The sequence below is a fragment of the Melospiza melodia genome, chromosome W (genome assembly GCF_035770615.1).
Source record: "Melospiza melodia melodia isolate bMelMel2 chromosome W, bMelMel2.pri, whole genome shotgun sequence".
Lineage (NCBI taxonomy): Eukaryota > Metazoa > Chordata > Aves > Passeriformes > Passerellidae > Melospiza > Melospiza melodia.
This window is the reverse complement of record NC_086225.1, coordinates 13,165,159-13,185,782: the sequence shown is the minus strand read 5'-3', so window position 1 is coordinate 13,185,782 and position 20,624 is coordinate 13,165,159. Positions and strand designations below refer to the sequence as shown.

At 40.1% G+C, this 20,624-nt stretch overlaps 1 protein-coding gene across 1 annotated transcript in view; it reads right to left on the bottom strand.

The window, feature by feature from the left end:
• LOC134431468 (zinc finger RNA-binding protein-like) overlaps nt 1-20,624 on the bottom strand; it is an 81,667-nt gene that overhangs the window by 21,548 nt on the left and 39,495 nt on the right. Inside the window, exons 3-9 of the mRNA XM_063179480.1 lie at nt 18,147-18,429; nt 11,291-11,435; nt 10,294-10,512; nt 8,208-8,446; nt 5,333-5,524; nt 1,772-2,060; nt 654-847 (exon numbers count right to left, since the gene is read on the bottom strand). Coding sequence (XP_063035550.1) covers nt 654-847; nt 1,772-2,060; nt 5,333-5,524; nt 8,208-8,446; nt 10,294-10,512; nt 11,291-11,435; nt 18,147-18,429 — 1,561 coding nt within the window. The remainder of the gene's footprint in view (nt 1-653; nt 848-1,771; nt 2,061-5,332; nt 5,525-8,207; nt 8,447-10,293; nt 10,513-11,290; nt 11,436-18,146; nt 18,430-20,624) is intronic.

The window sequence follows — 20,624 nt, the reverse complement described above, 5'->3', positions numbered from 1 at the left end:
TGATCAGTAGAATGAAATTTAGTTGAAGGCCAGTAGCTAGCAGTGTATCCCAGGGCTCAATGTTGGGTCTAATTCTGTTTAACATATTCATTATTGATCTGGTGATTGGGCAGAGTGCACCCTCAACAAGTTTGCTTATGACACAAAACTGAATGCAGTGGCCGATATGCCAGAGGGTTGAGCTGCTGTCTAGAGAGATCTCAACAGGCTGGAGAAACGGGCTGACAGGAACCTTGTGAAGTTCAACAGGGAGAAGTACAAAGTCCTGCATCTGGGGAGGAACAGCCTTGTGCCAATATATGCTGGGGGCCACCCAACTGGAAAGCAGATTGACAGAAAAGGCCCTGGGGGTCCTGGTGAACACTAAGTTAAACTTGAGTCAACAATGTGCCCTTGCTGCAAAGGCGGCAAATGGCATCCCAGGCTGCATTCAACAAAGTATTGCTAGCAGATTGAGAAAGCTAATCGTTCCTCTCTAACTCAGCACTGGTGAGGTCACACCTGGAGTCTTGTGTCCAGTTCTGGGCTCCGCAGTGCAAGAGAGACATGGACATAGTAGAGAGAGTCCAATGAAAGGCCACAAAGATGATGAAGGGACTAGAACCTCTCTCCATATAATAGTTAAAAAATAATCCATGTTTTCATATCAATACCTCTTCCACATAGTCATGGCCCACTGGCTGGACATCACTTTGCAAGGCAGCAAGATTCGTAGATGTCACTGGTTCAGCTGCTGTGTCTGGTTTTACTTCCTGTGTTTGTATTGTAGCAGCAGTTGTTGCTTTAACACTTTCAGCTGATTTCATTTCTTCCAGTTTACTTCCTGTTGTCTGAAGTTTATTACCACCTACAAATCAAAAAAGTTAAATCTCTAACTTTCATAAAATGAGAATTATACATGATGTGCAAACTGAAGAGTTTATTTGCAAGTATCAGTGTTCTGGTCAAAGTATTATCAGTCTGAATTTTAGTTAAACTAAACATTTTTAAATACTATTAAAGTTGTTTTTTTTTTAAAGCTAAAACAAACTTATTTAAAAACCTAGTTTTTTATTTTAGCAAGAAATCTTTTGCTTTATATAGTTGTAATTGTAATTTTCATGCTTTTTCAAGAGATAGGACTGAATGGGAACAACTCAGCAAATATATTTTAATTTTTTTTGTCATCAGATTTGTTTTCTTTTTGCAAATAGATCCAAGAAAGTACAAACATTAAAAGGTTTTGAGGGACTAAAAAAGACAGCATACTTTCAGTGTTGCAACTGCATAGATCTTTCCTTTGAGAGCAAGTTAGCTTACTATTGAACAACTGCTTTCTGTCTCTAAATGTCTGTCATGCTTATTTCATAAGTTTCCACTGTTAAATTTCCAGTGTTACAATAATGTTTCAGTTTCCCAGTTACCAATTGCCAACCTACTGCAGGCTGTGTTAACAGGCCAGGCTGTGAACTGAAATTAGAAGCAACTGGACTATAATCTGCAATACTCCAGCAGCTACTACAGAAGAAACCAAAGGTGGGAGGCTTTTTCTGAAGGTGGGAGAGGCCTCCAGGAGAGGTCAGGTGAAGACAAAAGGGCAGAAAACAGTATAAACTGTGAAGCAAAATTTCGAAACACATTCTTATTTTCCCCATTAGTAATAATTCTCGTAAACACAACAGAATTACTCATGCAGAAGTTAATTAAATATATTTGTACTTGTTGCACTAAAATATTTTTAAAAACTATAGAATAGGTTAGGTTTAAAATAAAGACTGACTTCTGTACTTGCCAACAAAGTTTATTTTTGGTGGAGATATTTTCTTTACAGCTATATTAGCAGCGGTTGAAGATGTTTTGTTGTTGGACACAGTGTTAAGTGGTGCATTTGCCGTGGGAGTAAGAATTTTCACTGTAGAGGATGCAACAGAGGAGTTCACAGTACTGCTGCTAGTTGCTATATCTGAAGCAGAAGCAGTTGGTTTAGAAGCAGATGTGGATGTTGAAGTTGCAGCTTGGGTAACCACATTTGGTTCAGTTGATGGAATAGGTTTGCCAAGTTTTGTATGCAACTTTACTACCTATAAAAATAACAAGAAATTAATAATATTATCTCCTTGGGGTTGCTATAAAAAATTGAACTTGTTATAGGTTATTGAAGCTTTAACAAAAACATCAATATCACCAGTGATATTGATATTTTTATTTTATTTCAAAGTTATTGCCTCTTTACTAAAAGCAATCTCAGGAGGAAAAGAAAGGGACATGCAAAAGTTCTTATCGTCTGTGATGAGGAAATAGTTAATATTTATCTCAGGTTGCTTATTTCCCCTAGAAATTCACACATTTACTCCAAAAGCTGTGTAAATAAGAACAGAAAGTCAATAAACTCACAAGCCAGTAAAACTCACAAAACAGTTTGGGCAAAATGTTTCCAACGTGACTATTTTGTTGCCTGGTTGCTTTTTATTCTCCCTCCAAAAATTGTAGTATGCTGAACTATTTTATTATTTTAGTTCCAAATAATATTTGTAAATAAGTTATTTAATTCAGATTCAACACTGTCTCTTTTCATCACTACATTTTAAGAATATTTATAGACTTTCCAGGTTACCTAGCAAAATGGAAGATATTCCTTGGACAAAGGCTTTCTTTTCTTTTTGTTAAAGCACATCTGCAGAAAGAGTTAAGGAGGATGCAAAAGGCATATTTCAGAGCTCTTTATCTCCTTGAAAGTTAAGAGGTATGTGCTTATTCTTAGAAGTAATAAGCAGAGGCCTTTTTACAACACACTTGAGATAGAATAATACTTCTTTTTGGTGACAGCTAACCATCACCTGAAAAAGCAATACATGCAGTCCATAAGAACAAAACATGCAGAATGAAAACTGGAGACTGGGTTTGAAAGTAGCAGTAAAAAAAATGCAAATCTGCTAGCTGTGTCTTTAATGCAAATACATGTACACAATCAGGTTCAACAAGGTGAAGTAGCAGATCCTGCACTTGGGTCACAACAACCCCCTGCAGCGCTACAGGCTTGGGGAAGAGCAGGTGGAAAGATGGAATAGGAACAAGGAGTGTTGGCCAACAGCCAGCTGAACTTGAGCCAGCCTGTGCCCAGGTGGTCAAGATGGCCAATGACATACTGGCCTGTAACAGAAATACTGCGGTCAGCAGGACTAGGGAAGTGACTGTCCCTTTGTACTTGGCACTGGTGAGGCCACACCTTGAATCCTGTGTTCAGTTTTGGGTCCCTCAAAACCAGACAGATGTTGAGGTGGTAGAGTGCATCCAAATAAGGGCAACAAAACTGGTAAAAGGTCTAGAGCACAAGTCCTATGAGGAGCGGCTGAGGGAGCTGGGGCTGTTTAGCCTGAAGAAAAGGAGGCTCAGATGAGACCTTATCACTCTCTACAACTACCTGAAAGGAGGCTATAGCCAGGTGGGTGTTGGTCTCTTCTCCCATGTAGCAAGAGCTAGGACAGGAGGAAATGGCCTCAAGTTGTGCCAGGGGAGGTTTAGATTGGATATTAGGAAAAATTTCTTCACTGAAAGGGTTGTCAAGCATTGGAAGAGGCTACTCAGGGAAGTGGCTGAGCCACCATCCCTGGAGGGATTTAAAAGTCATGAAAGACATGTAGATGTGGTGCTTAGGGACATGGTTTAGTGGTGGACTCGGCAGTGTTAGTTTAACAGTTGGAGTCAATGATCTTAGAGGGCTTCTACACCCTAAATAATTCTATGATATGCACACAAGTGTATACATACACTTCTTAGCTTTTTATTCTTATTTTAAGCATGTTCCTCATCAGAATACAGACATATTAATGTCATGTAATATTACAAATTTAAGTTCAAGAAACTCTTCTAGATTACTTTTTTCCCACTAGAATGCACAAGATTCTTCGGTGTACCAAAGAAAGAGTCCTTTGAGATTTCATTTTTACAAAGATGACAACCTAACTTAGTATTAGTTAGCAACTATCTATGAGGAAGAGAAAAGGACGTCCAAATATACAAAGATAATATATTATTGTACTCCATATACCTATGGAGTTATTGAGCACAACACAAAAATGTAATGACTCAACTTCATTAATGAAAGAACAAACTAGGCAAATCTATATAAATGATAATTTTTGTTCTTCTACTAACAAAAAAAATTTGGAAAATTATTTTAAATTTGCTATGCGATTTATTTACTTGAATAGGAATGATATTACTGATGCCACTTTGTACAGTGTTCTGAGATACAAAGGTCTATAAAAGCTGAATATTATTACGTTGTTACTTACATTAATAATTCCACAGCTTTGAGGAAAATCTGTAATATGGGTGATCAAGAGAGACAGGGAAGACTTTGAGATGATCAAAGAATCTGATTTTATTGTGGGATACAAATGCTTATATAGTATTTTAGGAAGGCTAGTAATGTTTTACTACAATGATTGGGTTAAAAATCGCATAAATAAACTTATGCATTTTACAACATCTCCTGCTTGCAGAATTTGAGGTAATTTTCTTTTTCCTGTAAATCCATCAGATTTAATCTTCTTGCAATCTTGATTTAATTCTCAAAGTTCTGTTTGGTCTTGCCAAGGCATTTTATTTATCAAATCTCTTATGTTAATAAGGTCCAAAGTACTCTCTGTTTTGTGTACCCCAATACTGTAATACCTAAACATGCATTCTACACTGCACCATTCCATTTATTGTCGTATGACCAAATTTAGAACACAGGTCACAGGAGTTCACAGTGCAGCTCGTAGTCTTAATTCTAAAATGTTCACCTAACTGCACACAGACAATAGGGGAAGCATGCTCACCAAAATTCTTTAAACATGCTCATAAAATCTACTACAGGAAATTGTTCCTTGTTTCCATATGCCTTTTTTTTTTTTTTTTTTTTTGCAAGAAATACCAAAAAGTGATACATAATAATCTCATTCCTTGGCACTGACTCAGTTTACAGTATTTCAAAGCACAGAGCACTTCACAGTGCCAAATAAGAATGTCAAGACAAGTCTTGAAAAGTGTTAGGGGGCACAAGCATGCTACTGCATGTCCTCATTGACACTTTTCCCCATCTTGCTCTATACCTTCTTCCTACTATTTACATACCTTTCCCAATATATCCTCATCTCCTTGATGCTGTGGCAATATGTTTTCCCCCTTTCTCCCAACAAGGCCCTTGTACTAGTGAGCTTAAAGATAATTTTGAAACAAAAAGCAGAACTGTCTTTAAACAAAATTCTAATTATATTCTTTCTGCGTATTTTCTCCTAAAATGAGAAAAATTATGGGAAGAAATATATGACTGACTTGTATAATATAGATGAGAGAAAGTTCTTACTTTCTGATGTTTGGCTCCACGGATATGGGCAGCGTAAGCATCTGCTCCTGTACAAGACACATCACAAAGCTCACAGCGCAACTGATTCTGAGTTCCACGAGCAGAAGTACTGTTGTTATTGGTGTTCTGGGAAGCTTTTAATGCCGCTTCTTTCTTTTTGTGTTTCTGGCCTTCTAAGTGTTCTTTATAAGTCTGTTTAAATAAAAAATACACACAGCTGGTTTTGAACTGTTTGTTCATCATTCATGTGTATACATGTAATATAGAGCATAGCATAAAAGACATGTTTTGTATGAAAAATACTTCCTACACCGAACATTGCTTCCCTATGACATGTTTTAAGGCATAAGCAGGCCACTTCCAAAACCAAGATATTTTCTTCACCACCAGGATTCCAATCTTGGGTAATACAAAACGGTCTTTACTCCTCTACCTTCTCACTTCCTCAGTCAAGTACTGGTCAACATATATTACCATTGAAAGCCTGATAAGATCAGAAAACTGTCTCAGTTGCATTTTCCCACACTGCATTGAATTATTCTTGATTTTGAATTTTCCTCAAACTGCAAGACCACAGTTATTAAATGTATCCACATAACTAAAAAAGTAAATTCAAAAAAAGGTAGCGCATAAATAAAGCTATGCTGAAAATAAAATACAGAAGTTGCTATTTGTTCCTATACTAACACTGGCAATCTATGGAGCAGACAGGGTAGAAAATAATGACTAATTTACCTAAAGAGTGAGAACTGTTTTGCCAAACACACACACAAATATTTCATTGATTGATATCTACTTTTTTATGCACTTGTATCCCCTTTGAAAATAAACTGGGATGCTGGAATAAAATGAATACATTTTCAGGATTACCATCGCGTTCATTTAACACAATATGGCTTTCAGTGGGGGCAGAGGAACCCACAGAGGCTGCTTCTGAGAGAGAAGCTCCTCAAAACTTCGATGTCCAGTAGAGCAAATCCCTGAATACTCTGACAATGGACATATTGGCTGGCCCAATTACAGAAGTTAGTAATGCTTCTGTGATGACATATTTAAAAACAAAAAAACATGTGCAAGCTCTCTTTCTTTCTCCCCTCAGAGGGGTGGTGAGAGGGCCGCCAGGCCCCTTCCTGGTGTGGCCGGGACTCTTTTTGGCGCGGCCACCGAGGCTGTGCTGCTGGGGCACTATCCCAGCACCGCGAGCAGCCACGGGGCCGAGACCATGTGGCCATGTGGCCAGTGCCCAGAGCGCTCATGCGGCCGAGGGCGGCTGTTGCCATCCTGGCGCTGGGAGCGGCCGCATGGCTGGGATCGGTGCAGCTGGGGTGGTGCCACGCGGCAGCTGCCATCTCAGCATGGCTCGCAATGAACTTTACTTGCTTAGACACTTTTAGCCCAGCCATGCTGCGAACAGGAGGGCAGAAGCAGCAGTAGCTTTTCCTTTTCGGCGCCCCACATGAGGACAGGCGCTGACTGGAACTGGCAGCCGGAGCAGCTCATGCGGTGCCAGCGGGGACCACGTGACCAACAGTGAGAGGCATAGCAAGTAATTCTCCAATGTGGAGCCTAGACAGGCTCAACCTTTCAGCACTGTGGAACTCTATAAAAACTTTTCAATTGATAGAACTTGAGAACAAATGAACCAATGGACACCAATTTTCTCCCAAGTCAGAGAAAAGGAAAAGGTGAAGACACATGAGGAGAACAACATGGTGACACTAAGGTCGGTGAAAAATGAGGGAGGAGGAGGAGGTGCTCTGGGCATTGGAGGTGAGATTCTTCTGCAAGCCATGGTGAGGACTATAATACAACAAACAAAAAAAACAAAAAAGTTTTTTCCCTGTAATTCATGAAGTGCATGGGGGATATGTAGAAGCCTACTTGCAGCCTGTGAGAAAAGATACGCTAGAGCGTGTGAATGCTGAAAAGCTGTAATTTAGTGACAAACTTGAACATAGAGAGAGGACCTTTGCTTCCAGGAAAAAAGGAAGAGGACCCTTGCTTCCAAACTAGAACAGCTCATCCTTAAAAGACTGTAGCCCATGAACTAAATGACCCATGCAAACAGTTGTGGGAAGACCGTTTGCCTGTGGGAAGGACTCATGTTGCAGCAGGTTGGGAAGGACTGCTACTTGTGAAAATTAGAACCATGTTGGAGAAGTTCACAGAGAACTGTCTCCTGTGGGAAGGACCCCATGGCACAGCACTCCTCTCCCTAAGCAAACTGAAGAAAGATTTTTAGAAATGACAAACTGACTAAAAACCCCATGTTTTGTCTCCCTGCACTGTTGCTGGGAAGGAAAGAGGGGAGGGGGGGAAAGGTGCTCTAAAGGTTTATTTTAGTTCTCATTATCCTCTTTTAATCCTGTTAATAAATTTTTCTTTATACCTTTTAAGTTTTGAGCCTGTTTTGCCCTTAGAATGTTTTCTCCTAATTCTTATCTCACCCTGCGAGCCTTTTAGTTTTTCTTTCCCCCTCCTCTGCTCAACTATAGCAGAGGAGAATGAGTGAATGGTTTTTGTGGGTGCCTGGCTTCTAGCCAGTGTCAAACCATGACAACCATTCACAAAGTTTTGAAAAAAGTATTTTCTAAGAAGTTTGCTATGTTAAAAAGAAAATAAAATTCAAAGTTTAGAATACTTCTGGAGTCGAAAGCACAGCTGAAGCTTCTCTGTCCAAGCTAAGGAGATGCATCTTTTTGTCTTCTCTTATGGCCTCTTTCTGTCATAGCATACATTTTCATTTAATTATTCATTTAGTATAAGTATAGAATCAGGTCTTTAAAAATTAACAAATATTCTTAAAGGGGCCATTTTTTTAGCTGGAAAAAATTATGACTAAAGCATATAGCAGGATATTACATAATACAGGTACCTGTGGTCCAGCACAGCTGATCTTGCAAACATCACAGTAGTGGATCTGGGGTGGTTTGGGAGGTTGCTTTGGTTTCAGTTGCTTATTTTGGAACGGTATCTTTTTAGTAAAGGTGGTCCCTGTCCAAGCAACTGTTGCAGCAGCAGCAGCTGCTGCCGCTGCCTGTTTCTGCTGCTGCTGCTGGTAATATGATGATGCAGCTGAATATACTGCAGCTTCATAGCCAGAATAAGAGGTACCTCAAAGATTAAAATAAAATAAATGTTACATCACTGTACATCATGTATCAATTACATAATACACTAATTCCAAGCATATTGCATAATAGAGTAGGATATAAAAGATTTATTGAGATCTTGTCAGGCAGTCTGAATTTTTCTTGATGTTTCACAGTACACAAATACATAGCATGCCATTTGTATCAGGAGTCTATTTGATTTTAGACAAAACTTTGCAGACACGCTGTTCTGTTAAATATATCAAAGCATCCCTAAAGAATATGTGAAATTTCCTGGTACATCTGGTAAGACTGAGTATGATGAAACAAGAATTTTAATAAAAGATTGTCCTGGGGTGACGTTATGATGCTTGTATCCCCATTCATCTGTTCTGTGCCTTTAAGACCGGCTTTGAAGAGTCGAAGTTTTGTTTGGGTTTCTCTTATCAGGGACAGAGACAGTCAGTACTTAGGGCTGTTTTCACTTCTTGCTTTCAGCTTGCTGCTTTGCTTGCTCTCTTTTCTGCTCTCGCTTCTGCTCTGCTTTGGCCTCTGCTTATTAGCTAGCTCTAGCTAAACAGTCCAAAATCCTTCCTGGACTGTTTCTCCTCTCCTCTTCTTCGACCATCTCGAACCTGCTCCGGACTGGGACCTGGGAACATGGAGAGTTTGCATCGTTTTGGCCTGCGGCAGCTGCCCCACTGCCAGAGGGACTGAGAACAGAGCAACCACCCCCGAAAGAGACTTTCTGATTTTGTCATCTTTCTCAGAGCGGTGTCATCGGGTATTGTTCATTTTGTGTGCTGGGGGGTGCTGGGCCAGTCAAATAAACAGGTTCTTTCCACCTCTCTCCGAGGAATTTTTTTCCCGAACAGTTGGGGGGAGGGGCTGTGTGGGTTTTGCTTTCTGGAGGGGCCCTCCTTTTCAGATTCTTTAACAAGTTTGCCCTAAACCAGGACAAAGATTTATCAAAGGTCACTTGAAATAAGCAGTCTTCCAGAGCCAGATTAACTGTTCAAGTTCCAAAGAGAAAAGGAAAGATATTATGTAGACTAAGGGAAAAAAAATAAGATAAAAGATAGAATGTAATAGCATTAGCTGTTCTATTTCAAATGAGTTGTAGCACACCCTGTCTAGACACTCCTTGATTTCTAGTATCAAACTTTAGTAAATCAAGGAAACTGGGCTTTCATACCTTTTGAGCCAGTTTTCCCATAAACTTTATAGATCTACTCATTCAACTATTTTAATCCTCTAATAAAGCTCTGTTTCGATGATGTCTTACAATCCCTTTTTAAACTGAAAACAAACCAAAACAAATAGTTAAAGTTAGCTATAATATGCCAGTTAATTACCATCTGGCCATAAAATTAACATCTTCTCACCTTTAACTACTTTTTGGATTTCTAGTGTTTGAAGGAAAGTTTTTCTTTGTAGCACCCATTCTCCTCCCGTCTTGGGTCAAGACAACCCAAACTTAAAAAATTTATATTTGACTGCTCCTTCTTGTCTCTGTAATTGCTGCTTGATGGCAGCATGCTCCAAATTTCCCAAGATTATATTTGTATTTCCATATTTTTTCTATCCCCCATCTTTTCTCTCCAAACTTCACAGTAAATCACAAAATATTTGTGCATGTAGTAATGCCAACACTCTGTATATTCTCACATGGAACAAAATAGGCACATACAAGCATCAAACCTCTTTAGAGATACATAAAAATATTTTACCATTATTATGATTTAGCTGGTTGATATTTCTCTATAGACTATGAAGCAATTGAACATAAACTGCTAAAATGCTGAGTATTTATATCCTCTCCTGTAACAAATGCAAAGATCCCAACAATATAATATGCAAAATTCTTACCAGAGTAAGTAACCGCTGTTGTACTGTATGTTGCACTTTGAGTATAGGATGGAACAACAGTAGCTGCAGCTGCTACTGGCTGCACAGTAGAAGATACTGGATATATAGAAAATGTCGTTGTTGCTGGACTTGGGGTTGCAGGTTTTATAGCTGTCACTTGTCGTGTTTGCTGGGCTTGGGTATACTGAGTTGCCCCTTGGCTATATCCTGCTTTTGGAGCTAATTAGGATAGAAAATAGAAGTGTACAAACATTGATATGCTTTAGCTGAATAAAATGCAAAGCATATGAAGCGATACTTAATGATATGCTAGGGAATAAACACATTAACAAGGTGGGTTTTGTTTTAGTTTGGTTGGGTTTTGCCTTTTTTTGATTGGGTATTGTTTGTTTTTTTTACAGTAATGGTTATGCTTCAGCTACCATATATCCCACAATGGTTTAATCACATCGAAGCTCACACTAGCAAGCCTCAGATTTATTTATGTATTTTTAACTGTGCTGCCATGTTTTTAAACAACCTTCTCCTTCAATGGTTTCACTGGAGTACACACTAAACCAAAGTACATCTAAACTTGGCTATTATTTCTAATTATAATTAAAAAAAAGTAAATAGGATTTATGTTTTGTAGCATTTGTGATATCGATAATTAAAGAACTATATACATTAACTGAAAAATTTTTTAAAAAGTCTTTCTAACCAAGTTAGCATCTGAAACCAGCACTGACTTTTTCAACCTACTTCAGCAAAAATTTTTGCCTAGAAGTATGTTTTGAGTGTATTAATAACAAGCCAAACCTCAAAGATAGTTACTTATGGCAATGTCACAATAATGTTCAAGTTCTAGGTGAATCAAGTTTTTTCTACATATTGACAGGGATTACATGTCAAAACAATAAATAAATCTGATAATATGAAATCATCAAAGACATATTTTAAGCTATTAAAATAGTATACAGACTGTATATAATGACAGGAGTTAATTCATGCCACCTACCTGTCTGGTAGTATGACTCAGCCACTGAAGGTTGAGGCTGTGCAGCAGCAGCCACAGCCGCAGCAGTTGCTGTTGGCTGTTGATAATATTGTTTGCTGTCATAAACTACAGCTGGGGCAGTAGATCGAACATAAGAATAGGAATCCTAAAAATTCAAAAAAGAACACCCATCAAATTTCTCCTTAACTATATATCTGGAATAAGAAAAATCATTAGCAGAGTCAAAGATTTTTCTTCTATTCTACTTAAGTAGATTTTAAAAATATTTACAGATACATTATATACCAATATATGTATTAAAGAAATTAAATTTATGTTTACAGATACTTCAGGCCTGAAGACACGCCTGAATGGTCTTTTTCAGACATAATATAGGAGTTAATCTCATGCTATTAAACTACTTTTCCCCTTCCAAATTATTTTTGTTACCAAAAAGCAGCTCAGTGCACACTAGTTTTTCATGACTATATCAGACTGCATTCCTGTAAAATACGAAGGAAAAAACCCACCACAGATCTCCACAAACCGCAATATATTCACAAGTTTAAAAACATGGAACCATGGCTTGGCCCTCCCTGCGACAGGAAGAGCCACCAGAAAAAAAATATCAAGGAGGTCCTATATTTTTCCCTTTGGGCAAGTAGAAGGCAGTAGCTCAAAGAAAAGGGGTGAATGGAGGCAAGTCCTCGCTCGGGGCATCAGGTGAATCCCCTCCTTGCCCACCTCACCCTCCCAGGTGCCTCTGTACAATAGGTACGAAGATGTAGAAGGCCAGTCAAAGGATGATGAGGACAGAGGTCCATCTATGCCAGAGGTGTTGCCAGAATCAGAAAGGCCTATCCTCTGTATAACAACCACCTCCATGAGGAAAAGACAGGTTGCAGCTGTAGGCAGTTGCCTTCTAAGGTGAACAGAGGGTACAATATGCTGGATGGATCCTCCTCTTAAGGAAGTGTGCTGCCTCCCTGGGGCCAGGGTTAAAGACATGACTGGGAAAGTTCTCTAGCCTGGTACAGCCCTCAGAATACTACCCATTATTGGTCTTCCACATGGGTGGTGATGAAATCACAATATGTAATCCAAAGGCAATCAAAAGAGACTTCAGGGCCTTGGGATAGCTTGTAAGGGAATATGGAGCACAGGTTATTTTCTCCTCTATCCTCCCAGTTGTGGGCAGAGACATTGGAAGAAACAGATGAACCCAGTCTAATACATGGCTCTATGGCTGGTGTCGCTGCCACAATTTCACGTGTTTGTATAATGGAATGGCCTATATGACACAAGGCATGCTGGAATCAGATGGGATTCCCCTTTTTCAAAAGAGAAAGAGGGTCTTTGCTCAGGAGCTAGTAGCACTCATTGATATAGAGCTTTAAACCAGACATGACAGGGGAAGAGGGATAATATCAGTCTTGTCCTTGACAAGCGGTGGGACAGCACATCAAAATTAGAGGGATGGAGTGATAGCGAGGGCCTTCAGCCAGTGACTCTGAGATGTGCTAGCCACACTGAAGCACACCTGAAGACTTACAGAGATGAGCCAGGGGCTCCTGAGGTAATAGAAGTCACTAGGGAAACACCTCAGAGGAGAGGTGTTCCTATAAAAACGGTGATATGCTGACAGCCCAGCTGAGATGCCTTTACACCAATGCACGCAGCATAGGCAACAAACAGGAGTTGGAAGTCTCCATGCTGCTACAAAGCTACAACCTTGTTGCCATTACTGAAACTTGGTGGGACAAATCCCATGACTGGAGTGTGGTTATTGATGGCTACAGACTGTTTAGAAAGGACAGAGATAAAAAGAGGGGTGGAGGGGTTGTCCCCTTTGTCAAGAAATGGATAGATTATGAAGAGCTGTCTCTGAAGAACAGCCATGAGAAGGTTGAAAGCTTATAAGTGAGAAATAGAGACAGAGCTGAAAAAGGGAACCCTGTGGTTGGTGCTTACTACAGGCCGCTCAATCAGGAGAAGCCTATTGACAAAGCCTTCTTGCTCCAGCTACAGGAGACATCGCAATCGCAGGTTCTTGTCCTGCTGGGGGGCTTCAACCACTCCGACATCTGCTGAGAAAGTAGCACAGTGAACTGTAGGCAATCCAGAAGACTCCTGAAATGCATGGAGGATAACTTCTTAAGCCAGCTAATAGACAGCACTACCAGAGGGGATGCAATACTGGACCTGATGGTCACCAGTGTAAGTGAGCTAATGAGGGTCATCAAGATTGGAGGCAGCCTAGGCTGCAGTGATCATGCACTCATAGAATTTGCAGTCCTGAGGAATATGGGTCAGGCTGAGTCAAGACCCAGAATTTTGGGAAAATAAGCTTCCAGCTGTTCAAGGAGTTAGTCAATATGATCCCCCTGAGAAACTGCCCTCAGGGCCAAGGAGCAGAACAGAGCTGGCAGATCTTTAAGAAGTCTTCCATTGAGCAAAGAGAGCTTGCAATCCCCCAGCACAAGTCAGGCAAAGAAGGCAAGAGATCAGCATGGCTGAGTCAAACTAAAGGGCAAGAGGGAAATGCACAGGCAATGGAATCAAGAGCAGGTGTCCTGGAAAGCATATAGAGACACCGGTTGTGTCAGGATGATGCGTGGAAGACCAAGGTGCAGCAGGAGCTGAACTTGAAAAAGGAGGCAAAGAATAACAGGAAGGACTTCTACAGGTATGTCAGCCAGAAAAGGAAGATCAAAGATGATGTACCACTCCTGATAAGCAAGACTGGCAAACTCTCAATAATAATGAGGAAAAGGCTGAGGTACTCTACAGCTTTTTTGACTCAGTCTTCAATGGCAACCTTTCTTCCCACACTTCTCAAGTGGATAGACTGCAAGACAGACTGGGAGAGCAAAGTCCCTCTCACTGTAAGAGAAGATCAGGTTCATGATCACCAAGCCATTCTCCATTGTATTTGAAAAGTCATGGCTGTCATATGAAGTCCCAGGAGACTGGAAAAAGGGAAACCTTGCACTCATCTTAAAAAAGGATAGAAATGAAGACCCTGAGAACTACAGCCCTGTTAGCATCACATCTGTGCCTGAGAAGATCCTGAAAAAGATCCTCTTAGAAGCTCTGCTAAGGCACATGGAGGACAGGCAGGTGATTCAGGACAATCAGCATGGCTTCACCAAGGGCAAGTCTGACCAACCTAGTGGCCATCTACGATGGAGTGACTCCATCAGTGGACAAGGGAAGGGCTACAGATATCCTTTATTTAGACTTCTGTAAAGCCTTTGACATGGTCCCCCACAACATCCTTCTCTCTCAGTTGGAGAGAGGATTCGATGGGTGGGCTGTTCAGTGGATAAGGAATTGCTTGGATGGTTGCATCCAGAGTGTATCTGTCAACAGCTCAGTGTCCCAATGGACATTGGTGACAAGTGGTGTCACTCAGGGGTTCGTATTGGGACCCAGTGCTATTCAATGTCTTCATCAATGACGTAGATGAAAGGATCGAGTGCACCCTCGGCAAGTTTGCAGATGGCACCAAGCTGAGCAGTACAGTTAACATTCCTGAAGGATGGGATGCCATCCAGAGCAACCTGGACAAGCCCAAGATGTGGCCCATGGGAAACTCATGAGGTTCAACAAGACTAAGTGCAAGGTGCTGCACCTGGGTCTGGGCAATCTCTTGTATCAATACAGGGTAAGGAATGAAGAAATTGAGAGCAGCCCTGCCAAGGACTTGGGGGTGCTGGTGAATGAAATCATAGAATCATTATGGTTAGAAAAGACCTCTAAGATCACCAGGTCCAACAGTCAACCGAGCACTACCACCATGTTCACTACTAAACCATATCCACACATTTTTTGAACATTTCCAGGAATGGTGACTCCACCACTTCCCGGGGCAGCCTGTTCCAATGCTTTAGAACCATTCCCATAAATAAATGTTTCCTAATATCCAAACTAAACCTCCCCTGGTTCAACTTGAGGCCATTTCCTTTTGTATTGTCAATTGTTACTTGTGAAATGAGACTGAGACCCACCTCACTACAACCTCTTTTCAGAGCAGTAAGATTTCCCCTCAGCCTCTTCTCCAGGCTACACAACCCTAGCTCCCTCAGCCACTCCTCAGAAGACTTATGTTCCAGACCCTTCACCATTTTCACTGCCCTTCTTTGGACACACTCCAGTGCCTCAATGTCTTTCTTGTAGTATTTTACTTTAATTTAGGGGACTATTATCTATCTGAATGCATCTAATAACTGACTAGTTTAACAACCTTGTAATTATGTGTAAATATGCTACTGGAAAGACTCCTACATTTTGGTTCATTACCATATGTAACAAAGTTCAAAGTCCTACAAGGGAATTAATAACATACAGCAACAGTATAGTAGCTTTAAACAAATAAAAATGCAAATTAGAGTCTAGATAATGTAACAAAAAAAGCTGCTAAAATACAAATAAAGTTCACATTTCTAATAGGAAACTACCTGGCCATGTAAAACTGCTCATCTTTCTGCATCTAAGCTGTCTGAAACCAATGGGCTAGGGTTACTGATGTGTATATACCCTTACATTGTGTCAATTTAGACAGACAGAAAAGACTGCAACTTCTTGCTCTTTGGAGTAAACAGTTATCTTAAATAAGTCCCAAGATAACCACTACATACTGAAATCTTCCGACTGCAAAACTGATGCAGCACTGATTTGTACTTCTAAGTTTCTTTATTTCTGAAGAGTAATACCAGTCACTGACAGGATGTTGTTTCATAAGACATTTAAGCTAGTGTAAGAATGGGAAGTTGTCTGAGGTACCATCACATCTCTCCTCACCCTACATGATCCCACATCCATCTCTTGCATTGGCACCACAACTATGCAGAACCAAGGAAATTCTGCAGAAGTCTGTCAATCCCATGGAAAGATGCTGTTCCTTTTTAAGTTGGTTAACCTTCTGTGGAATCCTTATCCTGAACTGACCCACTCAAATGCTGACAACTGCTAGATTCAATGCAAAGAAGTGTCAGTAAAGGTCAGAGCGAGATGAAAACACAACAGTTTCCTTTTGTAAAATCCTGTAGCCACACAAAGGTAGGCAGACATCTCACAAAGGGTACCCAAAATCTACTCAAAAGACAGTTCCTCTCCTAGAGTAATCTTCTATCCTCTTACATTTGGTGCTAGAGCTCCTGTGGCAACCAGGAATCTGACAAAGGAACTACTATCTCCCACTGAAAAATTTTATTGGAACAGTTTTTTCATCTAAATCAGTTCCATGACCCATTTAACTGCATGCCACTTGGACAGTGCCGTGGTTTGAGAGGAAGTAGGTTTTCTGGGATATGCTGTGGTCACACCAATGGGTGTTCAGATTTGAATATTGGCACCTGGTGTGGCCACTGGGGACAATGGATACGCTTCGGAGAACACAGGGGTTAAAAAGCAGAGCACTCCCGGGGGAAGCTCTCTTGGGTCTGGCAAGGGAAGCAGGTCGGACCTCCCCTGCCCAGCTCCTGGCTGGGTGGGGGAGGGGAAGCCATGCGCCATGAGGTAGGCCGGGCCCTGAGGATAGAAGGATGGAAGAGCATCGAGAGGCATCGGGCAGCCCCCCCCCCCTCCCCCAGGAGACAGAGAGAGAGAGAGAGCCTGTGAGACCTTGAAATTTGATATGATGTGCTGGCAGCCCAGCCCGGCCGGCAGAGAAAAGGGGAGGGAGCAGCGAGAAGGTGTCCAGCCAGCCGCGGCCGCGAGTGGGAGCTTTGGGAGGGCAGAGCCCGAGCTTTTAACCCTTTTTTGGACAATGAAAACCTTTCAGAACATTAACCTTTCTTAGAAGAGAGATAGAGATTAAATAGAGGAAGAAATGGGCGAGTATGATGAAGGTTCGGGTGAGTGAAGATGCGCAAGAGTAAAGAAGAATCTTAAGTGGGAAGAGATGATGGAGTGGCTTTTGCTGCACTCTTCTTGCTATAGCCATGGACAGAACCATGTTCCTTGTGACACAGAGACTGCATCCAGGGGGAGGCGATGGCTCAGACCCAAGAGGGTTCAGTGTTGAGACCCCTCGGACCCAGGGGGTGAAATTTGGGGGGGACAGGTGTCCCAAAAGTGAGACTGTGCTCTTTTTAGAATGAGACAAAGCATCCTTAAAAAAGATGACCCTAGAAGCAGCTCTGGTCCATGTTCAGTAGTGAGAGCACTGGACATGAAAAGAAGAGGTCACGATAGCAGATGTTTTCCGAGTGGTGCCACGAGTGACATGGAAACACAAGAAGTTTCAACGGTGTTTCCAGGGGAAGCCTATAGCACAAGAAAGACTCCTCTCCTCTTGATGAACTGAGAATTGATTACCTAGAGAGTAGTGATAGATCAAGAGTTGGTGATTTTAAGAGATAGATGTATTAGAAATTTGGTAGAGAGAGAAAGAAATGGTTTTGGAAAGTTTTCATTTTCCCTGTATGTTTCTTGTTACTTAGAGTTGCAGTTTAGTTAATAAAGTTTTCTTTATTTCTAAGTGGGGGCCTGCTTTGCTTATTCCTAGTCACATCTCACAGCAGACACCAGGGAGCATATATTTTCATGGAAGCACTGGCATTGCGCCAGCGTCAAACCATGACAGACAGGCTAGCCAAGACAAGTATTTCAGCAGTACTTCACAAAATAATCTGGAGATAAATGTCAATGCATTGTTTATTGTGTGAATGTCTAAATCTTATCAGTATTACTGCTGATAATCCTCTATACACACCACACAGAACAGCAGTCACTTCACATTCTATCACAGTTTTAGCTGTGAGCCATGGAAGAAAAAAATATAAATATCACCACATTCTCTTATCCAAACAGGCCTCCTCCTTTTAACATATAATTTGAAAATTACACAATTATTTTTTTTAAAAAAACACACCTGGTAGTTCTGCGTAGTGACAGGAGGTGGTGGTGGTGGAGCTTCTTGTTGCCTCTGTGTATAACCATAATCTGTAGCTGTGTGCGCTGTAGGATAGCCTCCATAAGCAGCAGCTGTTGCAGCAGCTGCAACAGCTACTGGAGCAGGCCTGGCTACTGCAACTGTAGCTGCTGCTGGAGCATAGGCTGCAGTGACAGTGTGCGCAGCAACTGGTGCTTGGTGGACAGTGTAGCTGGCAACTGTACTTGGATGGGAATAAGCTACACCTGACGCTGGCTGCTGGCTACATTGGAAAAAGACAGTAAGTAATTAGATTAATCCAACATACTCATCTAATGCCTAAACATTTCAAACTCCCAGATTTGATTCATACTTGTCTGTTCTACAAACAGACCTGGAATAGCTATCATACACTGTAATTACTTTTATTACCTCTTATCCACCCCATTAAAAAGGCTGTATCATTTTGAAGTTTATGTGAATGGAAATATATTGCGCAGGCAATGACTTTCTTCTTAGCAAGGAGTGGTGGTAGCTGTGTTCCACTGCTTGAAAAGATCTCAAGCCTTTCATTCAAAATAATACACAAGTCTTACACAGTTATCTTTTCATGACCAATAAGTTTTTAAATGTTTTAGTGGTTCTTCAACAAAACTGATATACCTGTCAAATTAAGAAAAATACTGCTTTTCTATGGGAGCTCATTACTGATATGCACTTGCATGATGTTTTTCAGTAAATCATATTAAAGTAATGAGATTTTAAAGACTTCTGTGAAAAATAGCTCAGAACTCTTAAATTTAAGGAAGAGAAAGTTTAAATATTTCTGATGTGGGAGGTTTCCCACAAAAGTTGAAAATTATAAAAGCTGGCCCCACTCACTCAAACAGAAGTCCACTGCCTCTCAACATGAAGCATCAAAAGAACGGGCAGTCAAATCAAGCAAGACAACTGCTACCAGAGGTCTGGCAATCTTCCAGGCACATGCTGAAACTAATTTGCTTCTCTTTAATGTGCAGGTAAAACATTACTATGTAGCTATTTAATAAAAATAAATAAATATTAATAGTGGAAATAAAATTATGGATTCTAAGATTTATTATTTGAACTAAGACTAATATTGTTGTCCTATAATGATTTATAACTTTGCATCATTATTAAAATCCTATAAAATAGCTATTTTTAAACAAATAAAGTGAACTGGGCAAAATATCACTATCTGGAACAATTATATTAAATAGGGGATTGAGTGATTATTATGAATTTTTTAGTATACTTCCTGTACTGATTTTCAATATTTTAGAGTCTATATAGAGTTTCACATCTCCATAGCACTATTAAAAGATTATTCAAAAACAATTCCATGACTATCAAGGAGGTAGTATCCTCTAATTTTTAGAAAAAAATAGTTAAATGAAATCTTGTTGGAAGCAAACACTCAAAGTGGAATTTCAGCATGATTATGCTCAAAACGAAAAGGAATGAGTTACAGTATTTCTTTCCTAAAGACTGCAATATTCTCTCTGACATAGCTATCAGAAACAAAGCACCTTTTAACTATAGTTGCTATTATTTTTGCAAAAGACATTTCCATAACTCCCTTTCATTTAATAACTTTTATTTAAAAAAAAACCCTGATTTTGTAATTTTAATTACAGCAGAACCCAATAGCTTCAATATATTTTTAAAAATTTCTTACAGCAGAAACACACAGAGAAAATATTATTATTGTACTTACACACCCGGACTCCACCTTTTCCCATCTTAAGCCCCTGTTTGCTTTAAAAGCCACTTGCATTTCATCCAAATTTAATTCAGTTGTGAGTTGTACTCACAATTATGTTTCATTTCATTTTCAACTTCTTAGCATAACAGTCGAAGGAAAAGACCTCACTCACTCTGGTGTAGCTCCCACCACTGCTTGATGTATATAAACAGTTTATCTATTTTGTCAGTTTAAAGTGAGAAATCAGACTCCATCAGAAAATCCAGGAAGACTATTTTATGATGGTAAAAGTGAATGACAATTTATAAAATTAGGCTGTATTATCTACATAACTAACAGTACAGAAGTGTAAAATAGTCATACGTTCTGAGGTAATTCACATTATCATGCGTACCTACTAAAAGTACATTACATTGGGAAAACAGGCAGCAGACTATCTCAGACTGCACTTGAACAAATTACCAGTCTAATACTGCCAACAAGGAAATGTCTTCCTCCTCACTCTTATTCCTCCTTCCTCCCATATACCAAACCTGGTTATGTCATCCTATTTCATCCCTAGTGCTAATTCTGCTACTTGTCAAGCTATTCATTGCACTGATTTAACTCATTAATCTAGCAGAAAACTAGATTTTTTTAAATTATTTTTTTCCTGAGTTCATTTTCTATCGTGGTGGAAATGTTAGAAGCATTGTAGCTCACAAAACAGTCTGCTGAGTGCTAGAACCCACATAAGTTATACATATGGAAGC